This window comes from Rattus rattus, chromosome 2 (genome assembly GCF_011064425.1).
Source record: "Rattus rattus isolate New Zealand chromosome 2, Rrattus_CSIRO_v1, whole genome shotgun sequence".
Taxonomy (NCBI): domain Eukaryota; kingdom Metazoa; phylum Chordata; class Mammalia; order Rodentia; family Muridae; genus Rattus; species Rattus rattus.
The window spans coordinates 162,864,294-162,882,437 of NC_046155.1; the positions used below are offsets into that span (position 1 = coordinate 162,864,294).

An 18,144-nucleotide genomic window follows, 5' to 3' on the forward strand; every position below is an offset into this window, starting at 1 on the left:
TCTGGAAACTTGATGGAGTTTGAATTGAAATAGGGTCAGGTGCTTCACAGTTTGGCTTAACATAACAGAGCATGTGACCATGAAAGGTACACATTGGTGAAAAAGAACAGTTAAGACTAAGAAGGTGAGCACAGTTAGGTCATAGGGTAGGAGGATGCTGTGGCAGAGATGGAATTCATTGGTTACTTTCCTAGTTGCTGTGAGGAAACACCTGGTAGAACAACCTAGAGAAGAGGATCTGTCTGGGTGATGGCATGGTAGACTCCATGGTGACAGGAGCTGCTTTTGACCAGAAAGGCGGGAATAGGGGTTGGCTTGCTAGTACCTCAGTGAGCCAGAAAGCATAGTTTGCCAGAACTGGGACCAGAATGGAATCTTCAAACCCCATGCCCAAAGCAGTACTATCAGCAGGGGCAGCTCAGACATCAAACGTAACATAGGGAAAGCCTAAATGTCTGAGTTTGATCCCCGTCACCCACATGGTGGAAGGAGAGGACTGACTCCCACAAGCTGCTCTTTCCCCTGTGCCAAGGCATGCACATACCTGCCTGCATATTCCTATCCATTCTCCTCCCTCCTCTCTTTTTTCCTCCTCTCCCCACCCATCTGTCTCTCCCTGGATAAATAAATGTAAAAATAAGTCATGAAAGTGATTCATCCTCAATTTTAAATTTATCATGAGTAAGTGAGTGAGATGTATGTATACAGGAATCTGTGTCAGTGTGTATTTTGTGAAATTGACTTTCTCCTTCCAAATTTGCTGGTCCCAGGGGTTGAACTCAGTGTTGCCAGAGAGTTGCCAGGTTAGGACAATATTTTATTTTTATATATATATATATATATATATATATATATATTGCTGTTGAATGAATGGACTAGTGTTTCTCAAGGTCAGAGACCCTTGGCCTTCTTCTTAGTCCTTAGGACATGTAAGAAGAACTGCTGTCTTGTCTGCCCAGATCCTGCAGGGAGAGAGCTGATCTCCCAAGAGTACTGATACACCTGAGAGCACAAGTAAGGCTACCACTTTTGCTCCGGGGGAACCACCTAGAGCCCTCAGGATGTGGGAACCGAGGAGCAGTCTGGGGCAGGATCCTTCTGGTTTCCTGTGCCTGGAGCAGACCCTGTGCCCAGATCCAGCCAGGAGAAAACTGGTCTCCCAGGACTGCTGACACACAGGCTTACAGAAGGGTCAAGCCACTGTCAAAGACAGCAAGACCAGCTAACACAAGAGATAACCAGATGGTGAGGCAAGTGCAAGAACCTAAGCAACTAAAACCAAAGCCATTTGGCATCATCAGAACCCAGTTCTCCCACCACAGCAAGTCCTGGATACCCCAACACACTGGAAAAGCAAGATTCTGATTTAAAATCACATCTCATGATGATATTAGAGGACTTCAAGAAGGACATAGATAACTCTGTTAAAGAAATACAGGACAACGCAGGTAAAAGACCTTAAAGAGGAAACACAAAAATCCCTTAAAAGAGTTACAGTAAAACACAACCAAACAGGTGAAGGAATTGAACAAAACCATCCAGGATCTAAAAATGGAAATAGAAACAATAAAGAAATCATAAGGGGAGACAACCCTGGAGATAAAAATGCTAGGAAAGAGATCAGGACTCTTGGATACAAACATCACCAACAGAATACAAGAGCTAGAAGAGAGAATCTCAGCGGCAGATGATACCATAAAAAACATTGACACAACAGTCTAAGAAAATGCAAAACACAAAAAGATCCTAACCCAAAACATTCAAGAAATCCAGGACACAATGAGAACATCAAATCTAAGGATAATATGTATAGAAAAGAGTGAAGACTCCCACTTAAGGGGTCAGTGAATATTTTCAACAAAAATATAGAGGAAAACTTCCCTAACCTAAAGAAAGAGATGCCCATAAGCATTACAAGAAGCCTACAGAACTCCAAATAGATTGGACCAGAAAAGAAATTCCTCCTGTCACATAACAATCAAAACACCAAATGCACTAAACAAAGAAAGAATATCAAAAGCAGTAAGGGAAAAAGGTCAAGTAACATAGAAAGGCAGAGCTATCAGAATTAGACCAGACTTCTCAACAGAGACTATGAAAGCTAGAACTGGGCAGATGTCTTACAAACCCTAAGAGAACACAAATGCTGGCTGCTTATCCAGCAAAACTGTCATTTACCGTAGATGGAGAAACCAAGAGAAGATAGTCACATAAACATAATTCCACCTCTAACAACAAAAGTAACAGGAAACCACAGTTACTATTCCTTAATATCTCTTAACATCAGTGGACTCAATTCCCCAGTAAAAAGACATAGACTAACAGACTGGATACGTAAAGAGGACCCAGCATTTTGCTGCATACAGGAAACGCACCTCAGTGACAAAGACAGATACTTTCTCAGAGTAAAAGGCTAGGAAAAATTTTCCATGCAAATGTTCCCAAGAAACAAACTGGAGTAGCCATTCTAATATCAAGTAAAATTGACTTTCAACCAAAAGTTATCAAAATAGATCAGGCAGAACACTTCCTACTTGTCAAAGAAAAATCCACAAAGATGAACTCTCAATTCTAAATCTATGTTCCAAATGCAAAGGCACCCACAATCATAAAAAGCACCTTACTAAAGCTCAAACTACACATTGTACCTCACATGATGATAATGGGTGACTTAAACACCCCATTCTCACCAATGGACAGATCATGGAAACAAACTAAACAGAGACCTGGCGAAACTAACACAAGTTATGAATTAAATAGATTTAACAGATATCTGTAGAACGTTTCATTCTAAAACAAAAATATATACTTTCCTCTCAGCATCTTACGGTACCTTCTCCAAACTTGACCATATAATTGATCACAAAATAGACCTCAACAGGTACAAGAAGATACAAATAATCCCATGCATCCTATCAGATCACCATGGACTAAGGCTGGTCTTCAATAACAACAAAAATGATAGAAAGCCCACATACACATGGAAGCTGAACAATGCTCTACTCAATGATAACTTGGTCAAGGAAGAAATAAAGAAAGAAATTAAAGACTTTTTAGAATTTAATGAAAATGAAGGCACAATATACTCAAACTTAATGGGATACAACGAAACAGTGCTAATAAGAAGACTCGTAGCTCTGAGTGCCTCCAAAACATAACTGGAGAGAGCATACACTAGCAGCTTGTCAGCCCACCAGAAAGCTCTAGAACAAAAAGAAGCAAATGCACCCAAAAGGAATAGACAGCAGAAAATAATCAAACTCAGAGTTGATACCAACCAAGTAGAAACAAAAAGAACTATACAAAGAATCAATAAAACAAGGAACTGGTTCTTTGAGAAAATCACCAAGATAGATAAACCTCTTAGCCAGAGGGGAAAGAGACAGTATCCAAATTAACAAAATCAGAAATGAAAAAGGAGACATAATAGAAACTGAGGAAATCCAAAAAAATTCAGATCCTACTACAAAAGCCTATACTCAACAAAACTAAAAACTGCGGTCTTAAAGGTAAGCTGGGATCAGTTAGGATACAAGTTAATTCATACCTGTGCCGGTCTTGCCAGCCCTGTCTCATGAGTATAGAGAAGAGCTGAGTGGTCTGCTTTGTTAGGTGTGTGATTGGGTACATTTTTGGCTTCCAAAAAGGTCATAGTTATACAATACAACCTGGAAATTATAGACAGGTATTTTGCTATGTTATAAAAACATTTATTCCCAGAAAACCTGTATCCACATGTTTATAGTTATTTTTTTCATAATAGCAAACTCTGGAGGCAAGCTGGTTAGGTATCTCAGTCAGGAAAGTGCTTCTGAGCAGACATGATGATCTGAGTCACATCTCCAGAACTCAAAAAAGAACAAACTAAAAGGACATGGTGGTGTTTGTAATCTACATACTGAGGGCAGAGCCTGGTGGCTTCCTGTAGGCAGAGCTGGCCAGCCAGCCAAATGTACTTGGGAGGGACCCTGTGTCAGAAAACAAGATGAGTTGGTGGTTGCCAGGAGTTGAAGCAGGAGAGAGGGGTGACTAGGCAGAGCACAGAGGACTTTGAGGTGCTCCTCAACATGACACTACAGTGGGATGCACAAAACTGTATGTTTTTCTAATTCTAAGCAGAAATTAGGCAAGCTCCAAGTACCACTTTAAACTGTTTAGAATTGTAACAAATCATACTAATGCAAGGTGTTCAGATTACTTCAAACAGAAGTTGGGACTGGAAGGCTGGCAAAACAGTGAAAAGCACTGGCTGCTCCTTCAGAGGACCAGATCCCACCTGGTGGCTGACTTATTTGTGGAAGGCTGAACCATCTCTCCAGCTCAGCGCTCGCTCACTCATGCCCCCTCCCTCTCTCCTTCCTCCCTACCCCCTCTGTATCTGTATGTTTTTATTTAATTTATGTGTATGAGTGTCCTGCATGTATTTTTGTGAGCCACATGTATGCAGTGCCATATGAAGGTCACTAGGTATACCCGAATGGACATTGGGTGTCCTGAAGCTGGAGTTAAAGGTGATTGTGATCTCCCATGTGGATACTGGGAATCTATCCTGGGTGCTCTACAAGGGCAACCAGTGTTCTTAACTTAATCTCCCCAGCTCCCAGCTCTGCTTTTTGCTTTCTTGTTAACAGAATAGATCATTATACCCATAGTTAAAGAATTTTGGACAAGCCAGGCTATGGTGATACATACCTTTAATCCCAGATTAAGGCAAGCAGAAACAGATCTCCCAAGCTCTAGGCTAGACTGGTCTACAGAGCGAGTTCTGAGACATCCATGAGTATACAGAGAAACCTTGATGGGGGCGGGGGGGAGGGGGTGATAGCTTAGAACAAAACTTTTGTATATTACTATGTTAGAAATCTTTCCACATCATGTATTTTAGCTAAAGTAAGATGGCTGTTTAGAGTACTAGAAAAATCTTTATATTATAAAAGATCTCCTTCCCTTGGTTTTCTTTTCTTGTTTACACTTTTTCTAGAACCTCTGTGAAATCTGTGCCTTAGAACCAGTGATAATTTACATTCAGTGAATTGTGGGCCAACTCAGAATGCTTAGGGGTTATGGTTACAGAATCACTGGGAATTTTTAAAATTTATTTTTAATATGTTTTTTGTTTAAACACCATTATATCACTTTCCCTCCTCCCTTTCCTCCCTAAGTGCCTCCAATCTGTCCTCCCTCTCACTCTCCCATGCTCTCCTCCACTCAAGTCCGCAGCCCCATTTTCTTTGATAATCATTCTTGTGTGTGTGTGTGTGTGTGTGTGTGTGTGTGTGTGTGTGTGTGTGTGTGTACAGATGTCTAAAAGTACCGCTTGCTGAGCCTGTTCCGTTGTTTATGTGGACGTGCTCACGGGCCTGACCACCCTAAGTGGACAGCTAGTGAACGGAGACTCCTTCCTCACTGAAGGCTCCCCCTTCTCAGCAGTCATCAGCTGCCTGGAGCTCTGTCTAGGAGAGGCCATTTCTCGAGCCTTCCTGATCTTCTGGCTCTTAGCATTTCCTTCCTCTCCTGTGTCATTCCCTGAGCCATAGGTGCAGGAGCTAGGGTGTGGATGTGTCCGGTTCGGGTCTTCTGTGGTTGTCTCCATTTGTCTCAGAGAAGCACTTACCCAGCAAAGTTTATGGCTCTTGCATAAAACTACTCTGAATTTTTACTAGTGTTGGGAGATGGTTGTGATTTCCTTGGTGCCTATCTTCCAGGTGCTCCTTGTGTGGGTATGTGTGCAGCCACCCCCCATCCTTGAAGTCACACATGTGGAAACATGCAAGTGACCAGAACTACAACTATGAGCAAGTTAACAAGGCCATCAACGATGCAATCTCACAAAGTGGCAGGTACGTCATTCCACCCTTCACTTGATGGCTAGGTATAGAGCAAGGTAAGGAGCGTCTCCTAGCCCTACAGCAAAACCCACTGAAAGTCTGATATGTTCTGTTTTTATAAGAGTTCTGGGGAAATCCCGTGGGAAACCGCTCTTAACCAGCAGTGAAGAGAGAACTGGCCCTACCACAGGCAGTCCAGAAAACTTGGTGTCCTCCTCGGAGCTCACTTCCCAACTGCCTGGTGACGTTATCGACGCCAGCGAACTTGAGAAACTGAACCCCACAGGCAGCAGCTCTGACATCTCAGGAAGGAGCTGCAGCGTGGCTACTCCAGGCACCGAGTACTGCGTGTTGCTCTTCTGCTGCTGCATCTGTGGCTTTGAGTCAACCAGCAAGGAGAGCCTCCTGGATCACATGAAGGAACATGAGGGGGAGATTGTCAGCATCATCCTGAACAAGGACCACAGCACAGCCCTGAATGCCAACTAGCTAGGAGCACGTGGGAGGGCCGCTCTGAACCGCAGCTCACCCTCAGTGCCATCACGAGCTCACGAGGCATGGAAGAAGCGGTGGTGTGGGTGATGTTCGGTGCAGAGTAAGGAGACAGAGCTATAACCCTGTGTGAGCCTCTGCTGCCCCCTTGGTAGTGTCACTGTTTATTGTTAAAAGCAAGCAAGCTCTGCAGAGCCACACTGGTCAGCTCTACAGTGGCCGGGCTCTGATGAGGAAAGTGGCAAATGGGAAGCGGCAGTTCCCACTGTTGCCAGGATGGGCAGTAGGGAGAGGGAGGGTAACTTCCCTGTCTCCAGAGAGCAATGGAGTGAGGAATGGGCTTCATAAACCTTTTCCTTGTGTTGATAGGAATTCATCACAGACTCAGTGTAGGGCGTGGTCCTTCACTCCCTAAAAAAAGAAGAGAGATACCCAAATCACTCCTGGATTATAAACATTTGGGAAGTAAATTATTGTTTCAAATTCACAGTGACTCCACACAAGACTCAGACCAAATTTCAGGTTCACAGAAATGGGTGATTGGTTTCTCAGAGGTCAGCGTGAACAAACAGAGCCCACTTCTCCAGTCACAGCTCCATACACCTTCACCGCCAGCAGTAGTCTGACAGCCTCCTCAGGCAGGACGGAGACTACTACGCACCACCGTCCTTGAGCTCGGTGCTCACCTGCTACCCAAGCACACTGTAGCCTGAGAGGCAAAGGAAGAAGCTGTGGGGAGGCTGGGCGTGGTGGGGCAGACTGAAGTCCACAGGTGTGGCTTCTGAGCAGGGACTCCAGGTTTGAGGCTAACCTGGGTTAGCAGGACTGGGCCTCCTGAGGTTAGAAAGATCACTTGGAGAATGAAAGCTGAAAGTCAGCTGCCTCAAAAGTAGCACATCTGTTAAGGTTTTCTCTACTTAGACTTTATGAGTTTGGTCATATTTAACAGAACAACCCAGGTGACTAAAGAATGGTAAAACTTCAGTCTGTTTTAATAAGAGACTGGTATAGTGCACATAGTCAGGAGGCAGTGGATTTGAGAGTTTGAGGCTAGCCTGGTCTACATAGCAAGTTCCAGGCTAACTAAGGCTTCAAAGTGAGATCTTGTCTCAAAACCTAAACAAAATAATTTTTAAAAGGACTGGAGAGATGGCTTAGCAGTTAAGAGCACTGGTTGCTCTTCCTAAGGATCCAGGATTGACTCCCAGTAACCATATGGTGGCTTACAAGCAGTTCTGGGGGATCCGGTACACTCTGGCCTCATCAGGCGTCAAGCACACATGTGGTACACAGACATAATTCAGAGTCCATTTGTTAGTGTGCAAGAAAATACTCTGAGAAACTAGCTCAGTATATGTGTGCTGAACACAGAGGTGACCTCATGAGTCCCATGGTTTGTGCCATCATTACTGCCGAGGGTGAGGCAGACAGGGTGACACCATTACTGCCGAGGGTGAGGCAGACAGGGTGCCATCATTACTACTTCCTTACAGCAGACTCTGCAGTGCTGTGAATGCAGGTGTTCTTCACACACTCAGAGGCAAGGGGGCAGCTCATGGGAGGTCAGAGTCGGTGGGTACTGACAAGCTTTACAGCTTGTCCCCAAGTTGAGGTGTCCGTAAAGTGAGTTACCAGCTTTCCTGTGGTTTTGAGAGCTGTAGCACGGGGCCAGGCGTGTGGAAACTTCCTCACTTGTTTTATGGTTTTCCACCACTAATTTTGATGACACTATTTAGAGAAAATTGACTATAATTTTGCCACTCTCTGGTTACAGGTAGCTTTTGGGGGGAAGGTGGGAGCAGAGTCTTCCTATATAGTCCTGGCTGACCTAGAACTCTTTATGAAGACCAGGCTGGCCTCAACTCATAGAAATCAACTTGCCTCAGCCTCCCAAGTGCTGGGATTAAAGGCCTGGCCAATGTAGGCTTAATTTATTAGTGAAAGTTAATTCATTTCTGATATATGGATTTTAATAAAAAAGTAAATTTATAGATACTAATTCAATTCCTCTAAATTTACTCTGTATGGACTTAAATGAATTTTCTCATATTTTCACAATTAAAACATTTAAATTTAATGCCAAATGTAAAAAATTTCATGTTTCCAGTTTTATCACCCATTGCTGTTGTAGCCACTAGATCTGGTTTTCATTTTGCTGTTAGTCTAAACAGTAATAGCCTTCACTTAATTTTCTGTGGCTTTAATTTTACACAATTGGTTAAAAAATAGTAATCACCCAAAACATCCTCCCAATTCAGCAGCGTGGCTCTTCCAAACATGCTTCTGAGTTCCTTCAAACCACATGATTGTGTCACAAGGGTAAACCTCCCCACCCATGGGGAAAAACTAATAACCCAAAGGTTCAAAGCCTGCACTCTGTCATCTGTTCCTATGAGCTCTCAGGCCTGGACAAGGGACAGTGGCCTGTACCCTGCACATTCTGCTAGCATTTGCAGCAAGGCTCTGCCAAGAAGCAAGATTCAGAATAACGGAAACGTGTGTGGTTGTCATCGCTGACTCTTACCCAGTCAGGGTCGATGCTCAGAGGATACCGACCACTGCTCGCTAAGCTTTGGCATGGGAAACTCTGTTTTTTATCTCTTGTTCTGACCACCTACGCTTCTAAGAGCAAATGGAGAACACTGCTTTAAAAACACTTATTGCATTCAGTAAACAAAAGATAGAGAGGTGGCACTTGTAATCTTTATAAATAACATTTTGTCCCTGGCTGTGATCATAGGACTCTGGCAGGTGCCTTCGCCGGCCTGCCAGCCATGAGCCCATTCACTTTATCTGTGGCCCATCCACAGGCGCGATACCAGCTGAAGCTTCTGCCCTGAACCTGTCTGAGTTACCATTGGTGGCTTTGTAATTACTGTTTTCTCCCTCACAGAGCAACCGTGAGCATCATGTTTACATCACATCTGTGCAGCATAGTGGCCTGGACACAGATGAGCAGGCTTCTTCGTTTCTCAGTTTCATAAGCACTTATTTAATCCGTTTTTTTTAATTGTGCAGCAAGGTGCTCAAAGTAATAGTATATAAATATATTTAATAGAAACTTGAGTTTGACATTCATGGGCATAAATAAATTTTTTTTTTTTTTTTTAAAGAAATAAGTATTGTGTAACACTATGGCTTTGCTTCTGTAGTCCAAGTAGAGAAACTTCTGGAACACCATGTAAAAAAGCAAGAGTTGATTCTGACGCTGATTCTTTAAAACTGGATGATTGGTATTTGGTTAGATCCTGTTGCACATCAAGCTGCAAGCCTTGTCTGTGGTAGAGCAGGCCACCTGTTTAGAAGAGTGCAGCTCGCTCTCTGGCACCTCTTAATTTCCAGAACTGTCCAAAAGTAGAGTAATTTATTTTGCTTTACAGAAGTTTGTCATGTATTGACTTATATATTGTATTTTGGTAATAAATTTCTTTTGTTAAAAACACTTGTTTCTAAGTTTCATTAGCAGTGTGTGTCCATTCCTGTCTTGGGATTATCGATTTAGAAGCTTGCATTTAAATCATTGGAAAGCTCCCAGGAGCTGGTTGGGTTTGTTATTAGACTCTGTTAACTTGCTGAACTGTCGCTGGCTGTCATTACTGCAGTTCACAAGCATTAGTACAGGTTCTGGGCCTTCTCGCTAACCAGTTCTTTAGCTTCCACAACAGACATGGAAATGCTTTCAGTGCTGACCTGTGGGTGCCAGCTCCCTTCCTGTAATTAGAACTCTGCTGAAGGCCAGTGACTGCAAGGTTGTTCAGACTCTGATCCTCTTGTGGTCTATCACCAGATAATCCCTTACCATCCGACTCCTCGAAGAGGCCACAGGTGCTCTAACTCACTACAGCACTGGTTTGGTTACCCCAGTTTGTGCCCTAGCATCCCAGGCCCTCCCAGCTAGAAGTGACTCAAAACAAATAATTCTCCTGGATAGCTGTAGCCTCTTGGACTGTTCTCTATAGGGCAATGTGGTCCTGTCTCTTCTCTCAAGGACCAGATCTCAACACAGTGCCGTGACAAGTTAGTTGTATAAATCACAGCATGGGGAACCTCGATCCAGATCACGGAGTCCCATGACTGCTGAGCACTTGAGATGGACTTGTGTTCCAAGTGTAAGAACAGTGGCAGAGATTCAGAACAAAGAGAAATGTAAAGCATCCCAATAGTTTTATACATTGACAACGTGTTAAAATATTTTGGCTATATGGAGTTAAATAAAACACATAAAGTCATTTCACCTTGTGTTAGCTTTTTATTGCTGTAGCAGAATACCTTTTTAAAACAACAGGAAGCCTCTTAGGTTGACTTGGCTCATGGTTTCAGAAACTTCTAGCCAAGATCGTCTGCAGTGAGGCAGGATCTTCTGGTGAGAACATGTAAACCAGATAGCATAGCTCATGGTAGCTAGGAAGCAGTGAGGAGGGACAGACAGGTGACAAGATAGACATAGACTTACCCAGGGCATAGCCAGGAGCTGCTCCCTCCCACCAGGCCCCACCTTCTGATAGTGGCATCAAATGATGAACCCATGCCTAGCTTGCTGGCTGATGCTAAACTCAGTCCCCAAAAGTTGACAGGCAAACCTAACAGGCGCCTTTGCAGCCACTTTATCCAAACCATAACCCATTTAATGTGGTTATTAGAAACTTTTAGAGTGCATACACGGCTTGCATTGGGTTTCCCTTAGGTAGTACTGGTACAGAGGAGACCGGCACACTGTGGCCTCCACTTCACACCTAGCTTGCAACTTATTTTCATAAATAGTCCAATAGAATCTCAGCTACATCATCATTTCCCTGTTTTGAACTTTTTTACCAGCTATTATCTGAAAGTACAACCGTGTTTCTCTTTGAGTGACAAGATTGTATGACCCATGAAGGCCACATGGTTACTGTCTGACACTGCTGCTGAGCTCTGGGATCTTAGAGCTAACAGAGAGCGAGACTTCCTCTGCAGCTTGTATGAGGGAGACACATTTGGATTGGGTTTTCTCCTTCCACCTTTCCATGCTTTCCTGGGATCATACCATGCCTTTCCCCTCTAAGCCATCTCACGGCCCCCTCTGTCGTTTTACCATCTACCATTCCCCATACAACTTTAACCCAAGTCTGTTGACTCTATGGAAAGTCAAACAACTTGTTTAAAACAACTGGCTAGGTAAACAGTGCCGCTCTGAAGCTACCCCTGTCACCCATACCATGTCCACATTGCCCTCCCTTCAGGCTCGTCCAGTGTTGTGGCCCCTTCAGTAGTGGCTTGGTCATAGGACCTGCCTTTGTGAGCATGGTGCAAGGTGAGCCCAGTAGAGTCACACAGGGCACACTGATGACCTCTGGCTGGAGTCTGAGAGACATAAGAGCAAAGAGCACGCTGGACCCTGTAGCCAAGCTCACTGGTGAGGACACTGGCTTTGGCTTGGCTGTGAAAGGGCTGGGTGGGATGTCATGGAGATTTCCTTCAGATGGACCAGGAAAAATGTAAAATGAGAACATTTCTGCCTCAGATAATTCTGGTGTTTGACATTTTTTTTTCATTATTGTTGGGTTTTCAAGGATTTCTTTTTATGAGCGTGTCTGTGACACCTGGGTACAGTGCCCACAAAGGCCAGAAGAGGACATTAGATTTCCCAGATCTGGAGTTTATAGGTGGTTGGTGTGAACAGCACAGGTGGGTACGCCAGAGAAGCAGGGAACAATTTCACTGAGCCATCGCTCCAGCCCTCCCCAGCAACCCAGCAGATTGCTTAGTGAAGAGGGATGTGTATCTTAAGCTCCAGCATGAGCAGCAGACTCCGTTTTGTGTGCTCTCTTAGGGGCTGTAGGCCTAGTATCTAGGTTTATCTCCCAATCCGGAAAGGTAAGATTATGCCAGCTTAATGAGTATTTTTTTTTCAATAACAGGTAATCACTTTGAATTATTTATCTTATAAAAGATTATATGTGTGTGTAAATGTGTATATATACACACATACACATATATAATGTGTTATATACAACATATACATATATACACAAAATATATATATACTACTTTTTAATTCAAGTTTAAAAGTCTGATGGAGACATCTATTATAAAATGATACAGCGGAATACCATGCCATAAAATGAAGACATCAGATGTGGTCCTTTTGTGTACCACTTAACCACATGTATACCAGTTGGGTTACTGAGTCCAGATAGCACAGATGCCGTTCTGTAACAGTTTGCAAAATTGAGTATATACCGGATACCTCTCCAGTAACACCCAGGGGCACAGACTCCTCATGTTGAGGACATAGTCTATTTACACAGCTCAGAAAGTGACAAATCCTTGTGAACTGAGGCCCAAATATTCCAAAGAAAAACGGTATATCCCAGCCAGTGGCCCACTGACAGAGCAGAACTAAGCATCTTTATTTCAGTTCCGATCTATGCGTTTTTTTCCTCAGCTCTCCCCTTCATTAAAATGAAGTATTTATAAATATCTGTCATCGCCGTTGGCATCAGTAACAATCAAACACTTAAATTAGTACTACAGATGGGGCGGAGCTCAGCGGTAGACAATGCGTGTAGCATGCATAAGGCCCTAGGTTTCATCCACAGAATAAAAATAAATAAGGGACATTAATAATAAAAATGTTCGGGTTGGGGATTTAGCTCAGTGGTAGAGCGCTTGCCTAGCAAGCGCAAGGCCCTGGGTTCGGTCCCCAGCTCCGAGAAAAAAGAAATAAAAAAAAAATAAAAATGTTACCTTAGGGCGGTTGAGATAGGAGAGCTCCTGTCTAGCATATGGAAAACCCTGGGTTCAAAGCCAAGTCACATACACACATACACACACACACACCTACATAAAGATCCTTACCTATTAAGTGTGTACACAGTGACCTGGGAAAGCCCTTGTCAAAGTAAAATACACTAGGCATGGCATTGTTATCCCATAGCTGTTGTTGCAACATTCGGGAGGTGGAGCAAGAAGATCAGGAGTTCACACCCAGCCTCCACTACATTGTGGGTGGAGGCTAGCCTGGGCTACAGTGAAAACATGTCTCTAAATAAATAAAAATAAAAACACATGTTACTCATTTTTCAGGCCTTTTATTAACACCTGCTGGTATCATCTAAAGACGGATCACTGTGGTGCACATCTTTGAATTTGTGGCTTTTCTTACTTGTCATTTATTAATTTTAGTATCCATATTCAGAAATAACGTGGCTGTGGTTCACTAAAATAGACACATCAATCCGCAGCTTGCTCTTTTTGTTTATAGCCGCAGTCCTATTTAAATTCAGCGTATCCAATCGCAAAAGGTGTTAGAAAGTTTTATTTCAGGCTTGTGAGAGAAAGTGTAGCAGGATGTGATTGAAATCTTAAGCTGGGTAGATTTCTGCTCCCCTGCAGCTAACAGTCTACAAAAAGATTTGCAAAGCAAGCCACTGGAGACAGGAACACACCTGTGGTCCATCCTACTCGGGAAGCCAAGGCAGAGAGATCAAGACTTCAAGGCTAGTCTGAATTAAATAGTAAGATCCTGTCTCAAAATCCCGAAAGGAGGGCTGGAGAGATGGCTCAGTGGTTAAGAGCCTGAGCTGCTCTTCCAGAGGATCTGAGTTCGGAGCCCAGCACCTTCCCGTTACTCTACCTCCAGGGGATCCTGTGCCTTCTCTACAGAAACCTGCACACACCGGCAAACAGACACCTGGAAATAAAATTAATCCTTTGTTTCAATCCAAAAGTAAGCCTGATGTGGCAGCACATGCCTTTAATCCCAGCCCTTGGGAAGCAGAAGTGGACGGATCTCAGTGAGTTTGCAGCCAGCCCGAGCTAAACAGGGTTCTAGCCAGCCAAGACTACATAGTGAGACCCTGTGTTTTAAAGGTTTAAACAAGTGTGGGAGGTCAGTGGTTGGAAAAGCACCTTCACTTCTCAGCTATGTGAGGACACCCTTGCCCACATGACGCCCCTGAAGACCTTGACTGTAGTTAAAAACGTCTCTGCCGGCATGGGGCAACCCTGTGTTCAGTCTGCAAGTGCTAAAAAGGAAATTCCAGTGTTTTGTCTGAGGACATTTTATGTATATTTCCATGTGTGTACTCACATATGCATATGTGCACACAGGTGCCCACATTGGCCAATGAGAGGCGCACACACACACACACAAAAGGGGGGGGGGGGTTTGGGGATTTAGCTCAGTGGTTAGGCGCTTGCCTAGGAAGCGCAAGGCCCTGGGTTCGGGTCCCCAGCTCGGAAAAAAAAAAAAAAAAAAAGAGAGAGGCGCACACAAGTGCCTGTCAGATCCCCTGGAGCTGGAGTAGGGGGTGAGCCACCTAACATGGATTCTGGGAATTAAGCTCAGGTCCTCTAGAAGACGGTACATCCTCTTAACCATGGGTTAAGTGTGGGGTACATACTCAAGTCCCATCTGGGAATTTACTTATGAGTTTGTTTGTTTGTGACAGAAGCCAGGAAAGAATGGAGGGTGGTCCTGATGGGCAGCAACTATGAGTCGCATCTGAAGCATGGGGTGGGTTATGTCCAATCCACAAAAAACTACACTGAGAACGAGCAACTTCCGTCAGCCTGGGCAAGAGGACAGTCTTAGCACACACAGGGGGATGTGTGTTGAGGAATATGTAGAAACCACAGTTTGTGAGTGAGGCCAGCCTGGTATACATAGAGAGTTCTAGACTAGCCCGGCTCCATAGGGAGACCCTGACTTTTAAAGAAAAGTGTGGAAAATCAATTGTTGGAAAAGCATCTTCAGATCCTGTAGGGAACCTGACACCCTTTGCTGGCCTCCATGGGTACCTGTGTGCACATGCACACACACACATTCACACACAAACACATACACACATACATTCACACATGCACACACACACACTCACACATGCACACACACACACACACACACATTCTCTTCCAGTCTGTGTGCAGCTCTCAGGGATGTAAGTGTTTTCAGCAGGACACTGGTACTCAGAAGCCTGAGGTCCAGATACCAACCTGTTGGTGCAGAACAGTGGCCTGCAGGCTGGGAATAGTATCCCACTTTCTACCAAATGGCCTAGTGATCAAGTGGAAAATGGCAAAGGGAGGAAAAGAGAACCAAATCGGGGCTGGAGAGGTTCCCCGGGGCTTGGCTTCGCTGCCTTTCCTGAGGATGTAGGTTCAGTTTCCAGCACCCACATAAGCATCTGTAATTTCAGTTCCTGTGGATCCAACCCTCCTCTTACCGCTGTGAACCTCGTGCATGTAAGACATTGACACACACGGGTGCACGTGTGTGTGTGTGTGTGTGTGTGTGTGTGTGTGTGTGTGCCTATTTTTAAAAAAATTAGCCCTGGGTTTGGTTTAGCCATCCCCTATTGATGTCACACTTAAAAGATTGAAGTGGGGTTGGGGGGAGCTTAAGAGATAGCTCAGCAGTTGGGAACACTTGCTGCCCTTCAGAGGACCAGAGCTCTGGTCTTGGCACCCACACGGGGCAGCTCACAACCCTCTGACTCTAGTTCCAGGGGGACCCAACGCCCTCTGCTGGCCTCCACAGTCACCCGCATGTACTTGTCACATACATACCGACAAAATGCATGAATAAATATTAAAAAAAAAAAAAAGCATTAAATGGAGAGAAAAGTCTCAGCTCTTGTTCATTCTTTGAGGTGGGGACCATGCCCACACTTGAGTCCAACCTTTGGATCTTTATCTGAGATTAAGGATGTTCACAGCCTTCATCAGAGAAGCCTCTCATTGCAGGGGGAAGGGGTTCATGAGTGGACAAAATGCTAAACTAAAGGATAGTGGAATACCAAACCCTAACGGGGACTGCCACATCATCTCTTCGAGGCTCAGGGAATGTCACAGAAGAAGCAGGAGAGGAAGAAAGCCACAGAGGATAGGGTGGTGTACACACAGCACAAGGATGTCTTCAGGACATAGCATCGCTGTCACATTCCTCAGCAAGCTGAGGCTGCGGTTATCGTGAGCAAGATTGGGCTGCCAGCATTCCATCAAAGATGAGGGAAGGGCCCTGGTGGCAGGTAATGGCTGTTGGGGGCAGAGGGGGATGATATCATTTTCTTCAGGAGTGTAGCCACTGATCAGTGGCCTATGTCCCCACACTCATGTAAGTAACTAATTAAACTCAATGGGTCACAGAAAGGAGACCTGAAAGGAGAGGTCCTTGTTGAAAAGAAGAATGGCTTTGATGGGAGCAGGTGTGAGAGGAAATAGGATGAAAGCACTTAAAAGCCACGGGGCCTCCCCACCATGGTGGACTCTCATCCCTCTGGACCTGTAGTGCACAATAACCCTTCCGTCCATAAGCTTCTCTGTCATGGTGTTTTGTCACAACAGCAGGAAATTATCCAGTACACCAAACAGATAGAGGCAGAGAGGGAAAGATGCATAATTCTAATGAAAATCCTACAGCTGTAGCATTCATCTTCGGTGAACAGAAGGGCAGAATCAAGATGTAGCTGCGCCCACACCTTGTATGAAATTTCTGAACGGTTGGAACAATGGACCTTGTCCTCCCTGTAACTTACATTAAATAGCACTGTTCAGCCACTTTTCTAAAGCATTTAGCAAGCATTGTCTGAGTTTCTTTTTTTTTTTTTTTTTTTTTTCGGAGCTGGGGACCGAACCCAGGGCCTTGCGGTTGCTAGGCAAGCGCTCTACCACTGAGCCAAATCCCCAACCCCTATTGTCTGAGTTTCTATACCCCTGAGACCGCTCTTCAATTTAAAAAAAAAAAATCTATGTCATAAAATTCTAATTCCACTTGAAAGGAAAAATCTAGAACTGCAGATATGGCTGAGTGATAGAATATCTGTCTAGAATCCCCACTGAGAGGATGGGGGTGTGGCTCAGTGGTAGAGCCCCTGCCTAGAATCCCCCAGTGAGGGGCTGGGGGCGTGGCTCAGTGGTAATGCTTTTAGAACTGAGGAAGGCAGTCTATTCCATTAAAATAAAAGAATGAGATAATCTCCATTTCATACCAGATCAAATAATCAGTCGATTTTTAGATTGACTTTGGACCATTTACTGGTATTAATAACTATAGGTTATTTTGGCTCTGCTCTTCCTTCCAAGCCATTCCCACACACTGGCTTCATTAATCTGCCACTTAGCATGGTGACTAAGAGGTGAAGAAACAAGGCTACTAGTGTACATCACACAGAGCACATTTTACCTTGGCCTTCAGCAAAAACTGCTTTCCACTCGAATGGGGGCAGACAACCTGATAGTCATTCTCTAACTGCACATGTGAGGGCCATGTCCACAGCAGCCAGAAGACAGCATTGAGTCGTCTGGAGCTGGACATACAGGTGGTTGTGCACACTCTGACAGGAGTACTGAGAATGGAACTCTGATCCTCTGCAAAAGCTGGGGGCACTCTTAACAGATGGGCCATCTCTGTAGCCCCATTAACAAAGTCTTTTGTGGTAGAGATTTTCAAATCTTTTTTCTGGCTATTGAAATGTATTATACAGGGCTGGAGAGACGGCTCTTCCAGAGGTCCTAAGTTCAAATCCCAACAACCACATGGTGGCTCATAATCATCTGTAATGAGATCCGATGCCCTCTTCTGGTGTGTCTGAAGTCAGCCAGTGTACTTATATATAATAAATAAATAATCAAAAAAAGAAATGTATTATACAAGTTGCTGTCTGTATGGTAGTGCCTGTTAGCATCTGATTATGAAATGTCTCCCAGGGAGCATGTGAACACTTGATTCCCAGATCGTGTTGCTATCTTTGAGAGGTTCTAGAAACACTGAAGAGGTCTCCAGGGAGATGGGACAGAAAAGATCAGTCACTGAGACTGAGACTTTGAAGGTTCTCTGTAGTCC

At 44.2% G+C, this 18,144-nt stretch overlaps 1 protein-coding gene across 4 annotated transcripts in view; it reads left to right on the forward strand.

Annotated features, from left to right (window-relative positions):
* Positions 1-9,762, forward strand: part of Znf507 (zinc finger protein 507) — a 32,868-nt gene extending 23,106 nt beyond the window's left edge. For all 4 annotated transcript variants that reach the window (XM_032893842.1, XM_032893841.1, XM_032893844.1 and 1 more), the window contains 2 exons: positions 5,706-5,840; positions 5,951-9,762. In XM_032893842.1, coding sequence (XP_032749733.1) covers positions 5,706-5,840; positions 5,951-6,317 — 502 coding nt within the window. In that variant the 3' untranslated portion in view covers positions 6,318-9,762. The remainder of the gene's footprint in view (positions 1-5,705; positions 5,841-5,950) is intronic.
* Positions 9,763-18,144: the final 8,382 nt, after the last annotated feature.